Source organism: Podarcis cretensis (genome assembly GCF_951804945.1).
Source record: "Podarcis cretensis genome assembly, chromosome: 18".
NCBI classification, from domain to species: Eukaryota; Metazoa; Chordata; class Lepidosauria; order Squamata; family Lacertidae; genus Podarcis; species Podarcis cretensis.
In genome coordinates, this window is record NC_137188.1 from 11,178,084 (window position 1) to 11,205,149 (window position 27,066).

At 47.4% G+C, this 27,066-nt stretch overlaps 2 protein-coding genes and 1 long non-coding RNA gene across 8 annotated transcripts in view; 2 read left to right on the forward strand and 1 right to left on the reverse strand.

Moving 5' to 3' along the window:
* Positions 1-27,066, reverse strand: part of GAMT (guanidinoacetate N-methyltransferase) — a 245,576-nt gene that overhangs the window by 21,196 nt on the left and 197,314 nt on the right. The window lies entirely within an intron of this gene.
* Positions 1-27,066, forward strand: part of DAZAP1 (DAZ associated protein 1) — a 53,755-nt gene that overhangs the window by 5,339 nt on the left and 21,350 nt on the right. For 2 of the 4 annotated variants that reach the window (XM_079960808.1, XM_079960806.1), the window contains exons 2-6: positions 12,445-12,485; positions 13,175-13,341; positions 15,244-15,309; positions 18,322-18,429; positions 25,434-25,482. In XM_079960808.1, the coding sequence (XP_079816934.1) occupies positions 12,445-12,485; positions 13,175-13,341; positions 15,244-15,309; positions 18,322-18,429; positions 25,434-25,482 (431 nt within the window). Of the gene's footprint in view, positions 1-12,444; positions 12,486-13,174; positions 13,342-15,243; positions 15,310-18,321; positions 18,430-25,433; positions 25,483-27,066 lie in introns of those variants that run through there. The other 2 variants (XM_079960807.1, XM_079960809.1) reach the window with 2 other exon arrangements.
* On the forward strand, positions 21,210-23,271 carry LOC307207315. Its single transcript, XR_013834637.1, has 3 exons — positions 21,210-21,406; positions 22,021-22,866; positions 23,205-23,271. It is a non-coding gene; the product is annotated as an uncharacterized lncRNA (long non-coding RNA).

Sequence of the window (27,066 nt, forward strand, 5' to 3'; positions counted from 1 at the left end):
GCCTCTTAAGTCCCCTTCCTGCAGTTGAAGGAGGCTGAGAACCTGTGTAGGACAAGAACACTGGTGATTCATCAATGCTGCCCCATGATGCATGGAGCTTGCCCCTCTTGTGTTGAGCATGGCTGGCAAAAGACATCGCTTTGCTTTCAGCCTCTGAGGCCGAGGCAGCCCACACTGGAGGGATAAAGGCTTAAAAAGAAGATTCTCTTTTGTATCTCGTTTTTTACTTCTCTGCCACATGCAGATAAGACCTCCTGGGGTGCCCAACGTGCCTTTATATTTCTTGTTCCCGGGCAGATTTCCACAGATCAATTTCCATCTTGGGAATGGCTGAATTTGAAGGGGGGTGAGAAAGGGGGGGGGGTTACTTTTGTAAAGCCTTCTAAGGGATTTCATGCTTTTAATCTATAACCTCAAAATAGCTCACTGGTTGAGTCTTTGTATATGTCGTCCTTAGTCACCGTGCTCCAAATGTTGAACAGGATGTCTGCAGTACAGTATGTAGGAAAAGAGCTGGGGGAATATTTCTAAGCCTTAGCTCACCAAGCTTCCATTCTATAGGAAATAAGCATACATAGCCTGAAATCGAAGAAACTTTACTATGCTGAAAATGGAAAAGATGCTTAAAACCAGCAACTATAATATTTAGATTATGCCTCCATACATTGCTTCACATTTAGTTTAATATCAATCAGTTTGATCATAAAGTTTCTTCTACTATCAGACCATGCTTAAGAGTACAGCATGCAGAATGAGCATGGTGGCAAAAGTATAAGCATTATGCCAGGGTTGCAAGTAGACAGTCATCTGAATCCTTTTTGGGAGGTGACAAGAAGAATGGCTCATCCTTTGGGTTCTACTCATTGGAAAGATTTCAGCTCTGTGAGTTGTGATGCATTTTCTCATCAAAGTCTACCTTTTCTTTGAGTCTTACACCATCCCTCATAAAACTAATTCATATTCCCAGCTGAAATGCACTTAAAGACATTCATTCCTTGCAAGTTCTTTCCTTGTAGTGTGTTGCTAAGCCGCTGTTGACATTTCTGCTTTAAGTGTCTTGGGCCCTGTCTTTGTTACTTGGTAAAGCATCAAGTACGTTGTTGCTGCTGCAGTAATTTTTAAAAGAAAAATACTGATAAGATATACTGCCTTACCGTTGTCAGAGTAGCACTCAAGGTGGCAGGAAACAAGCTGCTTCTATCAGCCTTGTTCATATGAGCTGAATTTTAAATTTTTTAACTGAGCTGTGAAACCTCAGGTGAAAAAATAAACCGTATTTTTTGCTCTATAAGACTCACTTTTTCCCTTCTAAAAAGTAAGGGGAAATGTGTATGCGTCTTATGGAGCAAATGCAGGCTGCGCAGCTATCCCAGAAGCCAGAACAGCAAGAGGGATTGCTGCTTTCACTGCACAGCGATCCCTCTTGCTGTTCTGGCTTCTGAGATTCAGAATTCCCCCCCCCCTTGTTTTCCTCCACCAAAAACTAGGTGCGCCTTGTGGTCTGGTGTGTCGTATAGAGCGAAAAATACGGTAACTGAAATGCCCAAAGGTTCTTAGCAGTCACCTATGACCAGTGCAAATCCACTTCAGGCAACAGTGCAGTAAATACTTTTATTTTTAAAAGGCCACAATGGTCAGGGATGATGGGAGTTCATCAACATCTGGAGAGGTTCCCTGTTATTGGTCTAGGTCAAGGTATATGCGACTGGACAAGCAACCTATAGACCCATTGCAAGTGGGACTGGATTTCCTCTAGACTTCCTTCATAAAGATTCAAGGAATGCTCTTTGCTTGTTGGCCTAGCAAGTGCTAGATCCTGATGCCAGTTAGCAACAGCAAAATTCTCAGCGTTATGGGTGCTGTCGATTCTGGGTGTCCTCGCAACACTTATAAAATTCTAATAGCAAATGGGTTTTTTTAATTTCCTGATCCTGTGGAATGTGGCACAGTAAATGTGGCCAGAATAATCTGTGTTGTTTTAATAAATTGGATTTGTAAGCTTATTTGTAGCTTGTTCGTTATTTGTGGTTTCATAGGAAACTGTTTTCCTTCTGTGGTGAAGAGAAAGATAATGCAATAGGAATGGGCTGATTTTAGGCACAATGGCAGAGCTTGGTTTGCTTCTGAGAGAGAGAGAGAGAGAGAGAGAGAGAGAGAGAGAGAGAGCGCCTTCAAGGAGCCTCTGATTTAATTTCGTTTGTTTGCTATGTTTGCAGGGCATCCCATAACATAAAGTTCTCTGGGTGACGTACAGTAAATAAGTTATAAAAAAATTAAAATACAAAGTAAAACATGAAACCATTCAAGAACAGCATCAACACAACACAACTTGATGCACCCCACCTTTAAAAAACAGGTCTAAATTACTTAAGTAATTTTAAAGGGGTGGTTAGAAAAAAATTATATTCACCTGTCACCAGAAAGATCACGAAATTTTACTAGGCGAGTGGCTAGCGCCGTAGCATTGGTGGGGTCACAGGGGCGGTTGCTAGCGGCGTAAATATTCTCAGGGGTGCAAAATTTCAAAAGAAAAAGTAGTAGTAATAAATTTTAAAAATAGTGTGCCCTCCCTCTCACATTTAAATCTCCCAATATCCTCTGCACGGGCTTTGGAAAGAACCCTGCTCCCGACCAATCCCCCATTCCATTCTCTGCCATGCTCAGTGCTCATGGGACGCCACGGCTGCTACTCGGGTATGTTGCTTAGCTTTTGCCCCTTAGTTCCCGCCTATCGATAGACAGTGCCAAGGATACTTGCCTTGCCCCGGGCTTTGGCAACCCATGTTACGCCACTGGGTGAGCCTTCCTGGGAAGGCTATTGCTTCACCAAAGTGCTCTCTCCTCTCCTTGGTAGTTGCCTGCCTTGCTTCATTCAGCAGGGACAGCTGGAACAGGCCCTCCAAAGAGGATCGTAAGGTGTGGGCAGGTATGTATGTGAGAAGGTGGCCTTCCAGGTCACTTAGTCTGAAGTTATTTAGAGCCTTAAAGGTTTAAATTGAGCACAGAAACAGACTAGATTAGCCCCAGTTAATCTTGCGGTGCTTTTCTTGACCAACTGCATCTTCCAGGCCATTTTCAGAGGCAATCCCACATCCATCTCAGGTAACAGAGCATGGGTGATTGTTGCCAAACTGTCTCCATCCAGGCAAGGTTGCAGCCTGCATACCGGCCTAATCTGATAAAAGGGGCTTGTGCTGCTGCTGCATCCTTCCCCTTCCTCCTCACCTCGTGCTCAGCAATTCCATCCTTTCCTGGAAGTAAATGAGGGACAGAATTGCCATGCACACAGAGCGAGTAGAGGGAGCGCGCAAGCCCAAGGCACCAGTGTGGTGTAGGGGTTAAGAGCGGTAGTCTCGTAATCTGGGGAACCGAGTTCGCGTCTCCGCTCCTCCACATGCAGCTGCTGGGTGACCTTGGGCCAGTCACACTTCTCTGAAGTCTCTCAGCCTCACTCAACTCACAGAGTGTTTGTTGTGGGAGAGGAAGGGAAAGGAGAATGTTAGCCGCTTTGAGACTCCTTAAAGGGAGTGAAAGGCGGGATATCAAATCCAAACTCTTCTTCTTCTAAGGCTCTCCTTTGGAGAGCCAGTGTGGTGTAGTGGTTAAGAGCGGTAGACTTGTAATCTGGGGAACCAGGTTCGCATCTCCGCTCCTCCACATGCAGCTCCTGGGTGACCTTGGGCTAGTCACACTTCTCTGAAGTCTCTCAGCCCCACTCACCTCACAGAGTTTGTTGTGGGGGAGGAAGGGAAAGGAGAATGTTAGCCACTTTGAGACTCTTTCAGGGAGTGATAAAGCGGGATATCAAATCCAAACTCCTCCTCCTCCTCCTCCTCCTCTTCTTCTTCTTCTTCTTCTTCTTCTTCTTCTTCTTCTTCTTCTATTCACCCATGTCGGCCAAACCATGGTTTGGCACTGCATCTGATGCAACCCAATGCAGAAAAGAGGGGGAGGGCATTTGTTGGATGCTTAGCACACAATTCACATACAGCAAATTCATAAAAATGGCACAGGACCTAAAACCAAAGGTCTGAGGGTGCTCATCCAAATCCTACATATGTTTCCTCAGCGACAAGCTCAGTGGTGCTTAGTACCAAATCAGTCTGAATTGGATTGCATCTAGCCTAGAGAACATTTTCTACGGCCATTAAAACTATGTATTTATTAAATTTCTATCTCGACCTTCCAGCGGAGCCCAAAATAATCCAAGGGAGCGAGGGCCTATAAATAATATACATTGCTTTTCTGTGCTTTGCTACCCTGTTCCTCGGGGCTTTCAGATAGGTATGTAGAAGTACAGTGGTGCCTCGCAAGTCGAAAAGAATCCGTTCCGCAAGTCTCTTCGTCTAGCGAAGCAAGCCCATTGACGGCTTAGCGGATTAGCGCTATTAGCAACTTAGCGGCTTTTAGCGGCTTATCGGGTTAGCGGATAAGCGGCTTAGCGGCTTAGAAAAAGGGGGGGAAAGGGGAAAAAAACCCGCAGGAACTCGCAAGACATTTTCGTCTTGCGAAGCAAGCCCATAGGAAATTCGTTTTGCGAAGCACCTCCAAAACGGAAAACTCTTTCGTCTAGCGAGTTTTCCGTCTTGCGAGGCATTCGTCTTGCGGGGCACCACTGTACCTGTTCCTTGTTGTTGTTGCTGTTGTTAGTAGCGTTTTGTTTTAGCATTAAGGAAAGTGTTGCTTAAAACGAAGGGTCAAGCCAACCCAGTTCCCCATGGTAGTTAAGATGGCAGTGACCGAGCGCTGAAAGATGAGAGGTTTTGTTGGAACGGTTTGGTGCAAGGTAGCTTGCTTCTCTCGTGGTCTGTTTGTTTATTTATTTCTCCATGCCATCTTCAGGCTGCAGCGCCGGTTTGTTCTGCATTTGCTCAGTGTACCAGAATCCCATCTAACACAAAGCCAAAGGCCAAAACTGTCTTAGCTTGTGGCAATCTATGGAGCTGTGTATAAATAGCCACACTTTATTTACATACAGCTGCTCTACTTGACCTCAGAAAACCCTGCACTTTTTTTTTTGGTCTGAATATTTGTCAAGTTGGCCAGAAATAATTTACAATAGAGCTGGAAGACTGAAAAGATTTCAAAGTCCCTCCTCCTTGCAGAGAGATGCTTGGCTTAGGATATATTTTGAGCCGGGGGGGGGGTTACAGTAATTTTAATGGAATGTTGGCTGCTCTGAACCCCTTCTGTAAAAGGGGAGAAATGGGATTTAATGTGTTAGGGAACATGCCAGAGCAGGGTCAGGGAAAAGTAAATCCAACCCCATATCCATAGTTTGTCATTTATTGTCATTGGGTGACCTTGCGCCACTTGCAACATCTCAGCCTCAGTTTTTTTGTAACATGGGAATCTTAATGCTCTCTATGTTTCCGAATTTTTGCAAGTCAATCAGAATGGAAAAGCGTTTTGTATGTGGAAAAGATTCTTAGCGTCAAGTTCCTCAAATTGCCTTAGCCCTCTAGAACGAGCGTGCTTCATCAATGGACTATATTTCAGCACGTGAACTTTCTTGCATGCAAGTTGTTTTAGTCACACACACCTGACATCCAAGAATTAAGCAGCCTCCAGTGTAGCCCTTAGTTCCACACAAGTTGCCTCTCCCCCTTTCGTTGGTGAATAATAGGGCGCCTCTAAAGTATTCATTAGACCTGTGCGGTTGGAACTGTGCTTGGGCATCTCTTGATGCCTGCTTCAGCCAAGCTTGTGATAAGATTGTGGGTGAGCGCTGGAGTCCTGCCTTGCTAACAGTGGTGGTGACATCTCTCGTTATTGATGTCCCTGGACAACCCTCCTCCGTAGGCACACTCTGTGCTTTCTGCACAGCCATTGATGGTCCCTGCACATTATTAAAGCCAGCCGAAACACTGGGAGCGGTATTCATGCGTTTGCATGGAAAGCTGACCTGAACTCTGCACTAGTTCCAAAAAAAGAGAGGAAAGTTCTTTTTGTTGGGTGTCTGTTTTCCCAGTGGTAGATTTCAAGAGCTCGGATAAACCTGAATTTGTCTGATCTTAAGAAAGGGCTGGGACGCGAGTGGCACTGTGGGTTAAACCACAGAGCCTAGGACTTGCCGATCAGAAGGTCGGCGGTTCAAATCCCCGCGACGGGGTGAACTCCCGTTGCTCGGTCCCTGCTCCTGCTAACCTAGCAGTTCAAAAGCACGCCAACGTGCAAGTGGATAAATAGGTACCGCTCCGGCGGGAAAGTAAACAGCGTTTCCGTGCGCTGCTCTGGTTCACCAGAAGCGGCTTAGTTATGCTGGCCACATGACCTGGAAGCTGTACGCCGGCTCCCTCAGCCAGTAAAGCGAGATGAGCACCGCAACTCCAGAGTCGGCCACGACTGGACCTAATGGTCAGGGGTCCCTTTACCTTTACCTTTAAGCAAGAGCTTGCCTTCCCTCCCCATATTGGTCCAAATCAATCTGTTCATTGGATTCCACAAACTGAAGAAATGTAGGAAGGGGCTATATATATAGCTCAGCGGTCAAACATCTGCTTTGTGCACAAAAGGCCCCCCGGTTCATTCTCCACCAGCATCCCCAGGTATCGCTGGGAATGCCCCCTGCCTGAAAAACCCTGGAGAGCCACTGTTGCCAATTAGTGAAGACAATACTAGATGGCTCCATGATTTGACTTGTTATAAGGCAGCTTCCTATGCCTATTTCCTATTTGATTCCTAGGTTCAAAGCTGCGGAGCTTTTAGGTGACTGCGCTGTGGGTTAAACCACAGAGCTTAGGGCTTGCCGATCAGAAGGTCAGCGGTTTGAATCCCCGCCACGGGGTGAGCTCCCGTTGCTCGGTCCCTGCTCCTGCCAACCTAGCAGTTTGAAAGCACATCAAAGTGCAAGTAGATAAATAGGTACCACTCCAGCGGGAAGGTAAACGGTGTTTCCGTGCTGCTCTGGTTCGCCAGGAACGGCTAAGTCCTGCTGGCCACATGACCCGGAAGCTGTACGCCGGCTCCCTCGGCCAATAAAGCGAGATGAGCGCCACAACCCCAGAGTCGGTCACGACTGGACCTAATGGTCAGGGATCCCTTTACCTTTACCTTACTCTCCTGAAGATTTGCTCTTCAGCCCCATGTGAAATGATCTGGAGGCTGGGTTGAGTTTTAATACCTGGTGGTAAAGTTTTAACACCTGGAGCTGGTTCGTGCAAAGCTTACTTGATGGTAAAGAAGAAGCAGCAGCAGCAGCAGCAGCAGCAGCAGCAGCAATAATAATAATAATAATAATAATAATAATAATAATAATAATAATAATAATAATAATAGAAGAGTACTTTCCCCTGCCTCCACTTTCTGATGATGTCTATCCTGCCTGCATTAGAGATCATAGGAGCAATGAAAGCTGCCTTTACCAGGTCAGGCTATTTGTCCATCCTGCCCAGTGTTTTATACCCCAACAGAAAGTGGCTTTCTAGGTGCTCAGAAGGGGCCTTTTACATCACCTGCTCCTGTTTAACTGGAGGTGTCCACCTGGATGGAACCCGGGTCACTCTACATGCAAAGCAGGCCTTGGACACTGGCTTCCAGTTCTACCTTCCTGGCAATACCAGCAACGATGGAAGTTCACGATGCTGTCAGAAGTGTCCTGTGCAGCAAAATTTCCCTCAAAGAACCTGTTGTTGCTCAGCCTCCTGTGGCACTTAGAACTAGCTTCTAGCGAGACTTGTCTGTCTGATGGCAACCATCCTTAGGGTGTGGCTCGCCTGCGGAGTAGATCCAGTTTTCTGGATCAAGTTGACAAGACAAAGCCATTAGTCATCGGGTAGGGTAGTTCTTTTATCTTGGTGCCCAGAGAAAGAGATATAAAAAGAACTGCCTTCTCTGCATGGGGAGGTGTGCTTGGTTCGTCTTTGCTTGGGGTTGGGTGGTGGTGGTGGAGACCAGAGTTCTCCCTTAGTGAATGAATTGTAGATGAAGCAGCAACATTGTGACGTCAAGTGTTGTCCTCATTACTGCTGTGGTGTCATGGAAGAAGGGTACATGATGTTGACCTCTCCTGCCCACCAAGGGTCACGTATTGTATTGTATTACATTTGTAGGTTGGGTTGCTGTTATGAGGTAGAGCCCTGGCTCTTGGCTTTGTTCTGCTGGACACATACATAAAAAGGTGAAGGGACCCCTGACCATTAGGTCCGGTCGTGAACGACTCTGGGGTTGCAGCGCTCATCTCGCTTTACTGGCCGAGGGAGCCGGCATACAGCTTCCGGGTCATGTGGCCAGCATGACTAAGCCGCTTCTGGCGAACCAGAGCAGTGCATGGAAACGCCATTTACCTTCCTGCCGGAGTGGTACCTATTTATCTACTTGCACTTTGATGTGCTTTTGAACTGCTAGGTTGGCAGGAGCAGGGACCGGTAGCAGCGGGCGTTCACCCTGTCCCGGGGATTCGAACCGCCGACCTTCTGATTGGCAAGCCCAAGGCTCTGTGGTTTAACCCACAGCACCACCCGTGTCCCATGGACACATACATACCAGCATTCAAAATTTGCCAGGCACAATATGCGCCTGGCTATTGGCCACTTGCAACCAAGTGAAGATGCTCAGGCACCAGGATAGCACCTGACGTTTCCATCACCTGGGGGTTCATGCCTGGGGATCCTTGGGTCTTGACTGTTTTCACACACCAACAACACATCCTGTAGAATCCTATCCATTATATTTTATCTGCGCAATCAGAATTAATTTCAGGATCCAAAAAGCTGTATTGAAAACTACGACTCTGCATTCCATTATGGTGACTGCCACTCTAGTTTAAGGAGCCCTTTGGCGCCCAGCTTATATATCTGAGTTTCTAACACTGATACATACTACACCTGCGCTCTGTATGCTTTTGGGAAACCATAATTGGTGATAGAGGAGAAGGATGCTTCTGTAATGAGCAGTAGAGAGGCACAATTAATGCTGGGCTGCAGACGAGTGTATTTTCCAAGCATGGTCTGCATGGTTGTGTACAGCATCTTGTACCATGAGGGCTAGAATCCTGAGTAAAAGAGAAAGTAGTTTAGCACCAGCTGAGGAGTCAAATCCTCTCAGCCACAAGTTAATCGACACAACATAGCTGCTGGGTTAAGATCAGCAAAGGATTTTATGCTTGTTCTTAAACATGCATATATTTATTTGTAAAATATCTGTAGATAACACTTTCAGTGTAACTCTCCCCCCCCCCCGCCAGTGGGGAAGATTGCTTTGTGTTACAGCTCTGCATCCCAGCCAGTGTTCTTGTCATTTTGCCATAGTCATATATCTCATTATTGCTGAAATGTTTCTCATAATTAAGACAAAAACAGTGTGCTTATGCTTATTTGACTTCTTTACCCAAATGGGTGAGCATGTCTGGGCAGGGACCGCGTCTCAGTGACAGGCCATCGGCTTTGCATTCAGAAGGTCCCAACCCAAGTCCCTGACATTGTTAGTTTAAACAGCATAAGTACCAACTTATTTGGGAAAAGACCCATCTGCCTGAGACCCTGGAAAGCAGCCTTCCCCTACCTTGTGCCCTCCAGATGTTTTGAACTGCAGCTCCCATCAGCTTCAGCGTCATGCAGCCAAGCTGGCTGGGGCTGTTTGGGGTTGTAACCCATCGCATTGGAGGGCACCAGGTTAGGGAAGGCTGATGAGGGCCACTTAAGAGACCTATAGCCTGGCTTCCCTCTTTTGTCTGGCATGAGCCTGCTTTAACTTGAGCCACCATTTGTGCTGTGTCGAAGACTTCCTGCTTCCCTAGAGAAGCACACGCACAATTAGATGTTTTTGTGGTGCTTAAGTTTCCTTTCAGCAGCTCCTGCCATACACCTGGCTCCCCCACCTGTGGGGTTAATCATGTCATTGTGTTTGGGGATTCACTAATAACTTGTTTGCCAGCCAGGAGGTCTGTTCCTCTATTTGTGGTTTTACCTCCTCTTCGCCCAGTGACAGCTGAGTTCAATTCTGTTACTGAAAACCAATTCCTTAGCTGAGCATGTGCTCAGAGACATCTCTGATTCTGCCTGCTCCTGCCCCCAACCCATTGTTCTGTACCTCCCTCCAAATAGTGGATCTCAGGACTGAATATAATATGAACTGAAAGCTTGCTCTTGTCCAGAACTGGGCATCCAGTTGAGACCAAAAGTTGCCAACCTTCCTTTTGTCAATAAAAACCCCAAGTGCTTTCCTTGCATTAAAGTGGCATAAACAAAATATTTCAAAGAGTTAATTGCTTGCTCTGTTCTCTTTCCCACCCCAGGAGTGTTTGGGGGAACAAGATAAATAGGCTTAGCTGTCCTTTACAATTTTATGATTCTATACCCTTGAGGGGTAAACTTTGTTAATTGGAGGGGATGGGGGGATTTTTAACATCTGTCAGTCTGAGCTGTATCCTGGTGCTGGAGGTGATGGGAAACTGATGGTGCCTGGGTCTTGAATTGCTGTACCTTTGAGGGAAGCCTTTGTCTCTGCCGCTGGTGTTTTCCCAACAGTCCCTCTCCCACCCATATGGCGTGCAAGCGGAGCATGTTGCCGTTTGCATTGCTGATGGATGGCACTGTTTGCCTTAATGAAAGCGAGCATGAGAAAGTGTGAACTGAAGTGGAAGGATTGTCTCATACTTCAATGGCCTTGAAGATCCTTTGGCTTGGGAGGCGGAGGCGGCAGAGGAATCCCAATGTGTGAATAGAACCTAGAACCAAGGCCCAATGTTTTTTGGCCTTGTTCAGGTATCTGCTTGTGTTAATGGGGGAGCAAAGAGAATCCTTTATTGTGGGGGAGGGATAGGTGACTGACTCTGGAGTTGCGGCGCTCATCTCGCTTTATTGGCCGAGGGAGCCGGCATTCAGCTTCTGGGTCATGTGGCCAGCAGGACTAAGCCGCTTCTGGCGAACCAGAGCAGTGCCCGGAAACGCCGTTTACCTTCCTGCCGGAGCGGTACCTATTTATCTACTTGCCCTTTGACGTGCTTTCGAACTGCTAAGTTGTCAGGAGCAGGGACCGAGCAACGGGAGCTCACCCCGTCATTGCGGGGATTCGAACCGCCGACCTTCTGATCGGCAAGCCCTAGGCTCTGTGGTTTAACCCACAGCACCACCCGCATCCCCGGGGGAGGCATATGTATCCCCCAAAATTGTGTGTGTGTGTATAGAGTTATGTCCCTGGGGTTGTTGTTTTTTTTACATGTGGCACTTAGACTGAAGATTGACTCTCCTTGTGGGATACAATGATGAGCTTTGTCTGTTCCGGCGCTGGAGTTTAAAACAATGAAAATAGTTTTCAGTGCAGCAAGTGGAGTGTGCATGCACAGGGTGGGTCAGGTGTGCATCTCTAGCATAGAGGGACAGGGCACAAAAAGCTTAAATGCCCCAGGTGGGAAGGGTCGGGAACCTGTGGCTCTTCAGGTGTTGCTAAACTCCAGTGCCCATCATCCCTGATGTATGGCTGGGGCTGGTGGGAACTGGAGTTGAAGAACCCCTGGAGCACTCCAGGCTCTGCCTCTCCCTGCCCCATGGCACACTGTTTGACTGTAATAGTTCCATTGGCTTCGAAGCCCTAATGAGCCACAGTCCTAGTGTTCCCATGCTCATATGACAGCATTAGTGTTCAAATTACACTGTTACGTTACCATGCACCTAAGGTTCTAGTGCTGGCGGGAGTGCGTCTAGAAAATCGAGGAGGTATTCTTGACGGAGAGCCTGCCAGGCCCTCTGCTGGCAGTTCAAGCCCTAAGCTGGGCATAGGCTAGGCAAACTTGTTGAGTAGATCGCTTGAGCACTGCAGCAGCTGTGAGGTCCTTCCTCGTCGCCTGCAAAATAAAAGGGCACTTGCAAAAAGTTGTTGCTGCCGGTAGCGAATTAGTTGCTGGACACCTTCCCGGGATGCAGTTCATTTCCCCAGGCACAAACGGTTTGTCTGAATCAGTTTAGGGGAAACAAACGGCCTGCCAGAATGGCTTTCCAGGGCCTTTGTAGTCTAGTGAATAGGGTGTTAGCGAGAGATCGAAGTTGAAATATCAGCTGAGCTGCGACCTTTCTTGGTTGCCTTGGCAAACTTCTACCTCTTGGTGAAAGGGGCAGAACAAAGGCTTTCTTTAAAGGGCAGCTGGGTGGAATGAGATTCAGACTGTAAAGTGTTAGCACATTTTTTCACAATATATCTATATATATAAACCAGCACTCCGTACATTCTTAATATTGTGCTTTTTGCAATGGTGTGATGGAGTAATGATCATTAAGAAATTTTGCTTTATTCTGACACATTGCTTCGTAAGGTAAGTAAAAGTGCTGAGCTAACTCTTGGGTAGTAGTACATTTACAATCTACAAAGCATGCACACACTGCTACACACTGCCTATTATGGTATAGCACCCTACTAGAAGAGTGTTTATGTAGATTGTGGGCTGTCAGATTTCAAGGGGCCTTTGTTTTTGCAGAGCAGATACTAACCTTTGTGTTCTTTGAATTACAGAAAGCTGTTTGTGGGTGGCCTTGACTGGAGTACCACGCAAGGTAACCATTTCCTGAATTGATCATGCTCATCTTACTGAGGTTCAGATCCCCTGCCTCTGGGCTGCTGCTCTCGTTGTATCATGGCTTTGAGAGGGCTGCCTCATACCCAAAGCATTTGGGGTTTCCCTGAGGCTAGTGCAGCCTCAGTTGCACCCTGCAGGATGGGTTGTTTGTCTGAGAGATGGGTGTGGGGAGGATAGTGGTTAGTGAGTGAGAGCACCAATCCTCAAGCCTTATTAAAACGAGCCTCCCTATAACTACAAATTGCTCCTTGTGCCTTGGCTGTCTTGCCTCCACCATTAAGCTGTCCTTCTGTGGACCCTACGAGTCTGTTCTGAACAGCGTTCCGCTGCTTCTCAAAGCACTGAATGGCTAGGAACCCATTTTAAGGTAATGAATACTTCAAGCATTTGTTTTGGTTGCCCTGCAGGGGCTATGTCTGCCATCCCTCCTGGATCCGTCCTTGCGGGTTTCCCACAGGCTTCTGGTTCACCACTGTGAGAACAGAACGCTGGACTAGATGGGCTGTTGGCCTGATCCTGCGGGCTTTCCTTATGTTCTCAAAAAAAGTGCAAGCCAGCTTGAGACCATGTGTTGTGGGGGTGCATCTATTTCCGTCACTGCCCACATTCTGCCTCCCGGCAAATCGTCCTCAACAAAATGCATGTGTGTGTGTGCTTCTTCAACAGAAACTCTCCGCAGCTACTTTTCCCAGTATGGGGAAGTTGTCGACTGTGTTATAATGAAAGATAAGACGACGAATCAGTCGCGAGGGTTCGGATTCGTCAAATTCAAAGATCCCAATTGTGTGGGGACAGTCCTGGCCAGCAGGCCTCACACATTAGATGGCCGAAATGTAAGTTTTGGGTGGGGTAGGGGAGTGATTGCCTTCCCAGTTATTTCTTAAGCTAAGCAGGCAACTGTGACTAACTGAATAATTAAAAGCTTTGGTTGAGCAATTGCTCCTTCCATATGTGACTGAACTGAGGCCAAAGCTAATTAGAACTCGGCTTTTAGGGGGACTTTCTCCCTTCTCTTATACGCTCTCCCTCATACCTTAACCTCTGCTCACGATATCATGGGTGGTGAACAGTGAGATTCTCCTCTCCGCTTGACTGCTAGATGAACCCCCCTTTCCTGTTTTTGGAATTGCTACCACCCCAAAGTATCTCTTGGTCAAGGGGGCGCGCACACCAGGTTAAGTAGCTGCCCTTGTGTGTTCTGCTGTCTCTTGGATTTGCGAAGTCTGGCAGGTGGCTGCTGTCATGCTCTTGCGAAATGAAAGTGTGGCGTAAACGAGGCAGGCTTGCAAATCAGCCCACCAGCGTTGGACTTGACAGCCTGCCCATCAGTTTCCCCAAGGGGATTAAGGCCCAGCTCTCTATCCAGTTTGCAGCAGCCTCACTGCCCTGGTCCTTACCAGCCCTGACTTGCAGGCGAGTGGCCATTTACACGCTAGGGAGGAGTGGGCAAGCAGCCAGCCCTGAGAGCGACTGGTAGGTCCACTTTGATTCAGAGTTTCCTAGCCTGCCTGTACAGTGGTGCCTCGCAAGACGAAATTAATCTGTTCCGCTAGTCTCTTCGTCTAGCGGTTTTTTCGTCTTGCGAAGCAAGCCCATTGACGGATTAGCGCTATTAGCGGCTTTTAGCGGCTTTTATCGGCTTAGCGGATAAGCAGATAAGCGGCTTAGCGGCTTAGAAAAGGGGGGGGGGGAGAAAAAACCCGCAGGAACTCGCAAGACATTCTCGTCTTGCGAAGCAAGCCCATAGGAAATTTGTTTTGCGAAGCGCCTCCAAAACGGAAAACCCTTTCATCTAGCGGGTTTTCCGTCTTGCGAGGCATTCGTCTTGCGGGGCACCACTGTATTTATCCAAAGCATTTTTACTCGGCTCTTGAGCAAAACGAAACTAAAAGGCTCCCAGGGCAGCTTCCAAATCAGTCCCTGCCCTCAGGGATTTCAAAGACATGGCGTGGAAAAGGGATTGGGGAGGAGGAGGAATAACAATAACAATAACAATAACAATAACAATAACAATAATAATAATAATTTATTTATACCCCGCCCATTGGGCGGCTTCCCCCAAAAATATTAAAATGCTGTAATACATCAAACATTAAAAGCTTCCCTAAACAGGGCTGCCTTCAGATGTCTTCTAAAAGTCTGGTAGTTCTTTTTCTCTTTGACATCTGGTGGGAGGGCGTTCCACAGGGAGGGTGCCACCACCGAGTAGGCCCTCTGCCTGGTTCCCCGTAACTTGGCTTCTCGCAGGGAGGGAACCGCCAGAAGGCCCTCGGAGCTGGACCTCAGTGTCCGGGTAGAACGATGGAGGTGGAGACGCTCCTTCAGAAAGAAGAAAGAAAGGAGGCTTGGGCACAAGTTCTTCATTAGCAGTTTCTTATAATGACTGGCTAGAATGTACAAGGAGAGGAGGAGCCAAACATTGCCGGTCTCTCAGCTGTGCGTTGATTTAAAGGCCCTGCCATCCCTTCTCTCCTCCTGCCACATAGCCTGGTGGCTGCCTTTAGAGAAGATGACTGTGCTGAGTTGCTACACATCTGCCGGTGTTAGATTTGCCCCTATGGGCTTCTTGAGAGACGGTTTCAGCTGTCCGCAGGAGGGCAGGACCTACTGGTCGCCGCTCAGCTTGCTTGTTTGAATGCCAGCATCGGGCAAAGCCAACTTCGGGTGTTCTTTTCTTTTCAAATACAACTCTGGCTTGCCCTGCCTCCTGTTTCACCCTCTCCCTTGTTTGACAGATTGATCCAAAGCCTTGCACCCCTCGCGGAATGCAGCCAGAGAGAACCCGACCAAAGGAGGGATGGGTAAGGAAGCCGCTTTGGCGTGCGTCGCTCTCTGCTCTTTCCTCCCTCGGTGCCCTTGCTGAGCTGCCAATGTTTCCCATGTCCTGAGTCTGAGGAGCGTTGTTAACCCGCTGGAAGCAGAGCAGCAAAACTCAGCCGCGCTGTCAAAACACAAATGAAGCTCTGGGGACTGGGTTGCCAGATGTCACCGCTTGCTGAAAGCAGCCATATTTTAGTGTGCTCAGCTGAACCCGCTGATCTTCACGATCTGGCGCTTTGGGGGGGGGCAGCTGTGGTTTTGATATGTGTATACCTGCTGCTTGCAGTGGGGCATGTTAACACTGACACATGAACATGGTTGTGTTCAGATGCCTCCTTGCCCAATGAGCATTTATTATTGATGTTTATACAGTGGTACCTCGGGTTACATACGCTTCAGGTTACAGACTCCTCTAACCCAGAAGTATTGCTTCAGGTTAAGAACTTTGCTTCAGGATGAGAACAGAAATCGTGCTCCGGCGGTGTGGCAGCAGCAGGAGGCCCCATTAGCTAAAGTGGTGCTTCGGGTTAAGAACAGTTTCAGGTTAAGTACAGACCTCCGGAACGAATTAAGTACTTAACCTGAGGTACCACTGTATTATGTCTATCCTTCCCCCGCAAAGGAATTGTTCAAGTGGGGATAGAAAGGAGCCATAAGTGTTATAAGAGCCAGTAACCGTCAGCACAGGCCAGGAAAGGCATTAGCCATAAAGTCTTAGTGACCAAACGTGTCTTCACTTCCTGACCTCCCTTGTTGTAGTTAAGTAGCCTAGCTGGCTTCACTGGGGAGCCGGTTCCATAACGCAGTTGCTACCACAACGAAGGGTCTACCGAGTGTCCTAGTGTGCTTGTTCAGTTTGTGAAGTGAGGGGTTCCATTAGGTCGGCTCCTCCTGTCAGTTAGGAGCAACCCAGCCTTGGGAGCATGTAGGGTAAGTCTCTTCAGCTTGGAGATTTTTTCAGAGTTCTGCCTACACATCTGCCCTCTGGGGTTTTCTGCCAGTGTCTCCATTTGCCACCCACATCAGTTCCAGGTTCCCTGGCATATTGTCCCCTCGCTTTCGGCTCCATCCACGCCTGTCAGCTCTCAGCTGCCCATTCCCTTCTCCCACTCCCACCCTTGTCCCTGGTTTTTAACTACCGTATTTTTCGCTCTATAGGACGCACCTTTTCCCCTCCAAAAATTGAGGGGAAATGTGTGTGCGTCCTATGAAGCGAACGCAGGCTCCTTGGCTTCAGCGATAGCAATGCTAAGCCTCCCAAGCGCAGAGGGAGCACTCCCTCCGTGCTCCAAAAGCTATGGCTTCTTTAGTTTCTCCCGGGAGGGAGAGGTTGTGTGGGGGTAAAGAGGAAGCCAAAACAGGCCAGTGTGATCCATCCCGCTGGCTGCCTTGGCTTGTGCCATAGCCACGCGCAACCCCTCCGGCAGGGAGAGGTTGCGCGCATCCTGTACGCTGCTCTTTGGGGCTGGGGGGGAAATAAGATTATTTTTCTTGATTCCCCCCCCCTAAAAACTGGGTGCGCCCTATGGTCCGGTGCGCCCTATGGAGCGAAAAATACGGTATGCCCTCCACAGAGTGTCCTCTCGCCTCCTCTGCTCTCAAGCCATGCCTTCAGCCTCCATTTCTGCCAAGCTTTTCCGGACCTGTACTGCAACTCTGCTTTCCTTGATAATCAGCCCTTGCTATCAAATCCTTCCCTCCCTTCTCACCTTTGTCCTGTTTGCTGTACTTGATCGCTGCCCATCTCATTTATACGGAGGAGGCATGGGCGGGGAAGAAATGATTACAGTGTTCTTAACAGCACTTCCACACGCAGGCAGAGTTCAGTTCACGCACGGCAACTTAACTTGGCGAGTCTTTCCAAGGCGCCTGCTCCAGTAGCGTGAGCCTTTTAGGTGCAGCTGGTTTTCAAGAAAGGTAACGTCCGAGTTGTTCACCTTCTGGCCGATGTGATTCCATCCACATCCATTTCAGCGCCTGGATGCACATTTGTAGCACAACGCATCAGCACTTCCTTCCAGTAGGACAGGAAGACTTGTGACTATTGCTCACCGCTTCAGTTGCTGAATTATTGGGGGGGAAGGTTAGGGAGGTGCCCTAGCCCCCCAATAGCCTTTGCTCAAAAGCCCCTACAAAGCTCAGATAAGAGGACCAATACAAATGGTAAGAGGAATGGGCTTCCTCTCTACCTTTACCCATTGAAAACATCTCTCTCAACTCCCACCCCACTGGTGCTGCCTCATATATACCGTATTTTTCGCTCTGTAAGACGCACTTTCCCCCTCCTAAAAAGTAAGGGGAAATGTGTGTGCGTCTTATGGAGCGAATGCAGGCGGGAGGCTCTGCTCAGCGCTCCCTTTAAAGAGCCGCATGGAACGTGTGTGTGGCTCTTGGGGGCCCCAAGAGCCGCACACACGCTCCATGTGCTCTTTAAAGGGAGTACGGCTCTTGGGCAGGGGGAGAATTCATGCCAGTGACCAGGAGAGGCTGTGCGCGACTATCCCATAAGCCAGGAGAGCAAGCGGGATCGCTGAGCTGCGATCCTGCTTGCTGTCCTGGCTTCTTGGATTCAGAATAATTTTTTTCTTGTTTTCCTCCTCCAAAAACTAGGTACGTCTTATGGTCTGGTGCGTCTTATAGAACGAAAAATACGGTACCTCGCTCCCTCTGCCATTTGCAGTGGAGACACATGCTGACAAATGGCAGTCTGGCCGCGTGAACGAATGTTGTTGTTGGTTGGTGTGGTTTTTTTGGAGGGTGTGTGTCTTTGAGCCGGATCTGAACTGCAGGCTGCAAGACAAGTTACGAAGTGCAGCTTGGTCCGTCTCTGAATTTTAAGTCCAATGTGAAAGAACCCTTTTGCCCCTCTCCCTTTAAGGCCAAAGTTGCTCGGCCGTCAAAAGGACCAGCGCTTCCGCAGGCGCGGCGCAAGCGGCACTTTGAAGGATACATCCTAGTTTTAATTGCCACCGTTTCTGTCCCTTTTGTCTCAGCAGAAAGGATCCAGGAGCGATAACAAATCTAATAAAATATTTGTCGGTGGGATCCCTCACAACTGCGGCGAGACAGAGCTCAGGGAATACTTCAAGAAGTTCGGAGTGGTGAGTTTATTGCGATGGCAGGCATCAGGTCTCCAGAAAGCAGCTTCTTTCTCCCATCTCCTCCATCTCCATTCCCTCCCTTACACCTGCAGTTTGATATTTTGCTTCAGCAACATGAAATATTCCTGTGGCTGGCTGCTCCTTTTTAAAAAACCAACCAACCTGCATTTCTTGGCATTAGTCATAAAAGCCCCTAGTTCTCAGGTGTTTAGTTTCAGAATCCTGAGCCCATGGTTTAGCCTCTTCTCAAAGTCCCATTGATCCAGCATAAGGATGTCTGATTTTTGCAAAATGTAGACAGCATGGCTTTTGTGTCTTTGTACTGTTCTGTGGCAGAAATAAATTTTTTGCTAAGGCCTTGGCTGGTATTAATTTGATGCCATGAAGTCTGCTCTTGTCCTTCTGTCTTCTCAGGGTGGACTGACCCCCCCAGTATGATATCTCCCTTGATGTCCTGACCATCTCTAGGGTTCCCCCACCCAAAAGCTGGAGCCTCTGGTGAGGGGCTCAGTGGTCCCCTATTCATATACAGGTGAAACTCGAAAAATTAGAATATCATCGAAAAGTTCCTTGATTTCAGGAATTCAACTTGAAAGGTGAAACTAATATATGAGATAGACTCATGACATGCAAAGCGAGATATGTCAAGCCTTGATTTGTGATCATTGCGATGATCATGGCGTACAGCTGGTGAAAACCCCAAATTAACCATCTCAGAAAATTAGAATATTCAAGGAAATCAGCAAAACAAGGATTGCAAATCGAACAAGATTGGACCTCTGAGAAGTAGAAGCACGTCGCGCTTTGCATTTCACGAGTCGATCTCATATACTAGTTTCACCATTGAAGTTGAATTCCTGAAATCAAGGAACTTTCCCACGATATTCTAATTTTTCGAGTTTCACCTGTATAGTAGTAAAGTAATTAATTAATTATATCCATTCCTCACTCTTTGGTCAAGTATGCCCCCCCAGTCCTGGCTTACAACAAAATCCAACCCAAGGGTGTAATGTAGCAGGGATATGTTGAGTTGTGTGTGTCTAGCAAGCTTCTCTTGAACCTGATAATGGATGACCACCCTTTCTTAAGAGCCAGGGAGTGGGGATTTCCATTGGGGCTGGTCGATGGTGAAAAGGCCAACTCACAGAAGTAGCTCTTCCACTGACTATTTTTGGTCAAGGTGCAATTTGCTTAAATGGTTCGCAGATCATTTTCATGCTTTGTTCTCAAGCGGGCCACATTCTTCACTCCCCCCCCCCAACCTCACCCCTCTTCTTTCTCCCACCCACCCCCAAAGCAGGTAAGTCATCAAACAACTCATAATTATTTGGACATAGGTTGCCTACACTTATACTTTAATTTACAAGCTGCTTATGTTTGGAGCAGAGAGAGAATGGTACGACTCCCAGTTCCGGGCAGGCTTTGGCCCTTATCTCTGTGCTCCAGGCACCTAGGGCCTGAAAAACGGAAGAATCGCACCAGCAAGCTTTGAAAACAGGGTTTTGTTAATACAAGAAAAACCTATTTAATCACAACAGCGGATTTGCGTAGGTTTACGCCTGGAGTGTTACCAGTATAACACATGAGGTGTGAAGCGCGATTTCCCCAGAACTCTTCCCTTTCTTGAGTTTCTGTGGACCTTTTGTTTCTAAACTTTCACTGGCTTACCCAGGAAAAGAGTTGAATGATTTCCAAAATAGTGATATTTTTTTATGCTGGTACTGAATTGGGAGCGGGGGGAGTAATTTTAATGCACTGGCAGAGTGGCCTGCTGTTGAAGGGTGGGTAATGAATTTAATAATAATAAGTCCAACCAGGGTTATCTGTATTCCTGTCCTCCTTGTTCCCCTGCAAATCTTACCTTTGGAATAAGCCCCCAGGTGTCCTGCTGATTTTTCATCGTTTCCCTTCCTTCCCAAACCCCAAAATTTTCACAGGAATTTAAGGAGTTCCAGCAGCAGCTTTAGGAAGCACCAGGAAATTGGTTCTGAGGTGTGCTGGAACAGAATGGATTTGAGAGGCGCAGGTGGAAGGGTGGGCAAGGAACTGTGCCAGGGTATTAAGGTCCTTAAATAGCAACACCCTAGAGGTCCCGGGCCCTAAGGAAGTTAGATTAGCCTCAACCAGAGCCAGGGCCTTTTCAACACTGGCTCCGGCCTGGTGGAACGCTCTGTCTCATGAGACCAGGGCCCTGTGGGATCTGATTTCTTTCCGCAGGGTCTGTAAGACAGAGTTGTTCCACCTGGCCTTTGGCTTAGAATCAGTTTGATTCCCTCCCCCTCTTTCTTTTTCCTTTCTCCTCCTGTGAAGAGGCTGCATCCTAATGTTTTATTGTCGTATTTTAATCTTGCTTTTTAAATTATATTTTAATCAACTTGTTTTTATTATTGGTCGTTAGCCGCCCTGAGCCTGGTCTTGGCTGGGGAGGGCGGGGTATAAATATAAATAAAATAAATAAAACATCCTCAGCCTTTGAAGCCCTTGTCAGGCTTGTCCAGCCATCCTTTTGGTTTCTAAAACCTCACCTAGATACCATGTGCTTGGGTTTTTGTTTTCTTAAAAACCCTGTCTCACTGGGACTCGTACCCTGCTTCTGTTAACTATTGCTGGTCCTTCAGATTCCTGGAATGTCCTTTGCTCAGCATCAGTCCTCTGCACAAACACTTTAAGCATGGGCCCACATGGTGTGTGCCAGAAACATTCCTGCTCCTAATCTTTCACTAGACAGCCTGGCAGATAACTGGAGGGAGACTGCTGAGTGGTGCAGAACTAACACAGCTCTGGGTGAATATATAAGCACTGGAAGCTTACACAGCCTGAAGCATCCCTCCAAACACCCATCTTAAACCACCCTGTCCTTCGATTTTGGCAAGCTCAGCTACCTCTCGGGTGGGTGTTCCTTGGGCACAGCTTCCTGGGGACCCTTGTGGCTGTGGAGTTGGGCGCCTCCATGGGCTGCATGCGAGAATTCCCCACAGTCTGCAATCTAATACAGTGGTGCCCCGCAAGACGAATGCCTCGCAAGACGAAAAACCCGCTAGACGAAAGGGTTTTCCGTTTTGGAGGCGCTTTGCAAAACGAATTTCCCTATGGGCTTGCTTCGCAAGACGAAATGTCTTGCGAGTTTTTCCGACTTTTTTTTCCTCCCCCCCCCTTTTCTAAGCCGCTTATCTGCTTATCCACTAAGCTGCTAAGCCGCTAAAAGCTGCTAAGCCGCTAATAGCGCTAATCCGCTAAGGCGTCAATGGGCTTGCTTCGCAAGACGAAAAAAACGCTAGACGAAGAGAATCGCGGAACGGATTCTTTTCGTCTTGCGAGGCACCACTGTAATAATAATAATAATAATAATAATAATAATAATAATAATAATAAATTTTATTTATATCCCGCCCTCCCCAGCCGAAGCCGGGCTCAGGGCGGCTAACAACACTGAAACAGTACAACATTAAAAACATTATAAAAGTTAATTAAAATCCAAATTGATGACAACCATAAACTAAAGTTTTGTAAAGATTGCCAAAGGAGGGAGTCAGGCTGCGCCCTGACCAAAGGCCAGGTGGAACAGCTCTGTCTTGCAGGCCCTGCGGAAAGATGTCAAGTCCTGTAAACTCACTTAGCCACTTTTTCAGCCAGCTGGCTAAAAATGGCTCTCTTCCCACCCAGGCCTTTGGGGGGCGGGGAGCAGGGTTGCAAAATATACAGTGGTACCTTGGGTTACATACACTTCAGGTTACATACGCTTCAGGTTACAGACTCCGCTAACCCAGAAATATTGCTTCAGGTTAAGAACTTTGCTTCAGGATGGGAACAGAAATTGTGCTCCGGCGGCACAGCAGCAGCAGGAGGCCCCATTAGCTAAAGTGGTGCTTCAGGTTAAGAACAGTTTCAGGTTAAGTACGGACCTCCAGAATGAATTAAGTACTTAACCCGGGGTACTACTCTATTTGGTCAGTTTCGGAAGCAGACTGGAATTCAACTTGAGATGCGCAATTAAAAAGGGGGAACTGGCTTTTCCCAGCAGCGAATGTGTAAACTTGAACTTGTTCAGCAACTAATGACTACTTTTGCCCAGATGAATCAGAAACATTATGCTCCTTTTTGCTTGAGGGGCTTTTCGTGGGGAGAACAATGGGCAAGGTGTAATTGGGCAGGTCCCAAAAGGGCATTGACCCATGTTAGTAAGATTGACGTTCATGCTTGGTAACCTGAACCCTGCCAAACGAGTTGTCTTTTCAAACCTTAACTCGCATGGGGTGGACCCATGTGTATCCCATTTCATTATGCAGTTGTCCTTTGGCTCCCAAAATACTCCCTGGGGGGGCATTTGTGGCTCATCCGGGCAAAAGCCCTTGAGTGGTGCTGGGTGATAAATCTTCTCCTTCCCGCTGATGGCTGCTTCAGCAACTCAGCCTCAGCTCCCCCATGTATGATAGCCATGTTCAAATATATAAAAGGATGTCACATAGAGGAGGGAGAAAGGTTGTTTTCTGCTGCTCCAGAGAAGCGGACACGGAGCAGTGGTTCCAAACTACAAGAAAGAAGATTCCACCTAAACATTAGGAAGAACTTCCTGACAGTAAGAGCTGTTCAACAGTGGAATTTGCTGCCAAGGAGTGTGGTGGAGTCTCCTTCTTTGGAGGTCTTTAAGCAGAGGCTTGACAGCCATATGTCAGGAGTGCTCTGATGGTGTTTCCTGCTTGGCAGGGGGTTGGACTCGATGGCCCTTGTGGTCTCTTCCAACTCTATGATTCTATGATTCTATGTGCGCAGCTCAGCCTCCTGGGGCTGGTTGGGAGAGGCTCTGAGCGTCGAAAGCCCTCCTCCTGCCACAGCAGAGGCTGGGCCTGTAAAATGGGGAGCAGAGCCCCTCAAGCTTGTGGCTGATGGCAGTTTCTTTCCCCTTGTGCTTAGCTAGGTGACATCTCTTGTTATCTCCTTGTCTAACTAAAGAGGCCACCAGTAAATTAATCTGTATAGATTTGCCGATTAGGCCTCATTTGCAGACGGTGAAAGTGGGTGGGCTGAATGTTGAGGATTGGACAGCTCTTAAAATTGCCACTGTCCCTCCTGGCTCGATTTCTCCAGAATGCCCTGGAACGACGCTGTCTCAAGGAAGCATTACCGTATTTTTTGCTCTATAAGACTCACTTTTTCCCTCTTAAAAAGTAAGCGGAAATGTGTGTGCGTCTTACGGAGCGAATGCATGCTGCGCATCTATCCCAGAAGCCAGAACAGCAAGAGGGATTGCTGCTTTCACTGCGCAGCGATCCCTCTTGCTGTTCTGGCTTCTGAGATTCAGAATATTTTTTTTTTCTTGTTTTCCTCCTCCAAAAACTAGGTGCGTCTTGTGGTCTGGTGCGTCTTATAGAGTGAAAAATACGGTATTTCAACGGCTCTTTAAGGGGGATAGCAGCCCCCGTGTTCAAACATAAACCTTTTTCTGCAAACACACACCTCAAAAAATATCTATGCAAGGTTCTCAAATAAGAACTCCACTGACAAACCAAGCAGACATTTCTCTTTTGTTTAGAAAATCACAGAATGACAAGAGACTACCAGCCTACAAGTACTGTCAACTTCTCTCTCTCCCTTTTCCCCACTTCTCAGGATGTTTGGCACGAGCCAACTTAAGCCCATTCTGCCTGGGAATGAATATGCCTGCCTCCCTGACTTCTTGCACCATCTGAAAATTTGGGCCCTGCAGTCAAACACCTGAGTTCAGCCGTCTGGCTGGCGGTGCTCTTAAAATAAGTGTTCTCTTGAAATCACAGCTTCTGGGATCTCTGGCTTTTAAGTGACAGCTAAGATTGATTTCAGAGGCTACAAAATTGTAAAGAATGGTGAAATCTGAATGGGCAGCCCATTACTTCACAACACAAGAATCTCCCACTGCCTGAGCAGTGCCCTGTTCACTGTTTGGGGAAACGTCGAGAGATTTCCTGTATTTGGAGTGGAAGCTGCTTAGACATCCAAACATGACAATCTTGCATCAGTTTTTCGGGGAGTCATTATTACCGTATTTTTCGCTCTATAAGACTCACCTTTTCCCTCCTAAAAAGTAAGGGGAAATGTGTGTGCGTCTCATGGAGCGAATGCAGGCTGCGCAGCTATCCCAGAAGCCAGAACAGCAAGAGGGATCGCTGCTTTCACTGTGCAGCGATCCCTCTTGCTGTTCTGGCTTCTAAGATTCAGAATATTTTTTTTCTTGTTTTCCTCCTCCAAAAACTAGGTGCGTCTTATGGTCTGGTGCGTCTAATAGAGCGAAAAATACGGCAAATGGCGTCAGTTATTCAGGAGTGAAAAATACGTCTTCTTAGGAGCCCTGATTGTCATTTGAGGCTCTCTTTCCCTTGCTTAGCACGCACTAGCCTCTAGATTGCCCCTTGAAAAAATAAGCGAGGTACAGAGGTTAGTAAAGGGTAGTTAAAGCAGGCCACCTGTTTATATGAGCAGACTCTGCCACCTTGGGGAATTCTGCCTGCTTGAAACAATTACTAAGACGGCTAGAAAACATGCTCTGTGTTCCTTGTTTGTTCCTCCAGCTCATGCACCCGTCCTCATTCTCCAGGGCCATCTGCTTTTCTCCCTGTTCCTAGCAAGTTGTGTTTTCCGCTGCTTCGGCACAATTAATCTGCACCTTGTCCGGAGAATTTTAAAAGACCGGTGGGGAGGTAGCCCTCTACCGATCTGCGACTTTGGTTTGCACTTTGGCATTGCTTTCTCAGTTATCCATTTGTTTTTTTTTTTTAAAAAAAAAGTTTATTGCAGTTATATATTAACACCTGAAAGAAGAAAGAGCCACGAGTGGTCTTCTCAGCCCTTGCTTGGGGAAGGGTACTTGCCAATGGCTTATTCTGCCTTGCTTCCTATCAGATGCTTATCGCTAGCCGCACCTCAAGCGTCCGATTGTGCTTCTGCTTTCTTTGCGTGGCCTCATCCTGCTGCTGCTGTGTTAACCCTCCTGTGGGAGCTTCATCAGTCGAATTTCCCCTTCTCTTTTCTAGGTCACTGAAGTGGTCATGATCTATGATGCAGAGAAGCAGCGGCCCCGAGGTAAAGGAGAATCTAGTTTGTCCTTGAAATTTCTTTATCCTCTCCCTATGTCAGATGGCAAACTTTCACAACATCAACACACAATATATCTATATTGTTTACATTGCCTCAGGAAATTATTCCACTGAACAAACTACTACATTTGATTCATGTAATTCCATCCTCCAGTGTGTTACTGCTTTTGAAGTCAGGTGTTAAATGTCCGTCTCTGTCTCCACCCTACCCGCCCATGCCCCCAAAAGGTGTCTTCTTTAACGAAAAGGTTGACACCTGAATTGAGCCGCTTGTTTCAGATAGGAGAAGGAGAAGGAGTGAAAAGAAGCAGTCATTAAACTTACACATTCTCCTATCCCCCCCCCCTTTTTAGAGCATAAGGTAAAGGTAAAGGGACCCCTGACCATTAGGTCCAGTCGTGACCGACTCTGGGGTTGCGGCGCTCATCTCGCTTTACTGGCTGCGGGAGCCGGCGTACAGCTTCCAGGTCATGTGGCCAGCATAACTAAGCCGCTTCTGGTGAACCAGAGCAGCGCACGGAAATGCCGTTTACCTTCCCGCCGGAGCGGTACCTATTTATCTACTTGCACTTTGATGTGCTTTCGAACGGCTAGGTTGGCAGGAGCAGGGACCGAGCAGTGGGAGCTCACCCCGTCATTGCGGGGATTCGAACCGCCGACCTTCTGATCAGCAAGTCCTAGGCTCTCTGGTTTAACCCACAGCGCCACCCGTGTCCCTTATTTTTTAGAGCATACAGGCTCTTAAAGCCTTTCCAAGGCTGCAGTTATCAGTAACTAGGATTAGAACATATGTTCAGCTTTGCCCTTTTTTGTCGTTAAATGGCTTCAGCTAAAAGCATTGGCCAAAGGCCGCGTCTGATAAGTTGCTTCTTGAAAAGTTTCACAGACGAGGATCTAGGCAAAAGCCCCCTGTTACCCTTGAGGGGTAACTGTTTTTATGTTTGAGTGAGTGGGCAGTTTCTCCCCGAACTCCAAAGGCTGAGTCAGCAGTGTCTTCTCAGCTTCAGCCCCAACAGGAATTGGCCCTTGTCTTGTCTAGCTTTCCATTCCACCAATCACTTTTCAGTCGGCTCTTAGAGGCAGTATTTTTTTAAACAAAAAACGTCATCTGCGTGACTTGCACCTAACCCACTTGGTAGCATGTCAGACATGCTAGGAAACAGTTTGCCATCTAGACTTTTCCACTCTTCCTTGTTGACTCCATTTATTTTAAAGCAATATGTAAATTCTTCACCTCATATTGATTAAGCTGTTAAGTCTTAGTTTTTATTTTAATTTAGACATACATCCTTAGTGGCATATTTAAGTGTTTCATAGTAAAAGTACAGTAAACGTTAAGTTCTTTCTTCCCCCCCTCCCCTTCCTTTTCTTCTCTCTCTCTCTCTGTGAACTGTTTGTGATTAATATCTCTTTAGATTTTCTTCTCTCTAGGTGATAGATTATCACAGAGGTACAGGCCATTTCCACAAATGGAGGAGGGGTTCGGGCTTCTGTCTTTATTTGGAGTGTAAACTTAAAGTTTTCAATATTGGGGCAGGAGGAGTGGGGGTGGGCGGTTTTTCTCTTATTT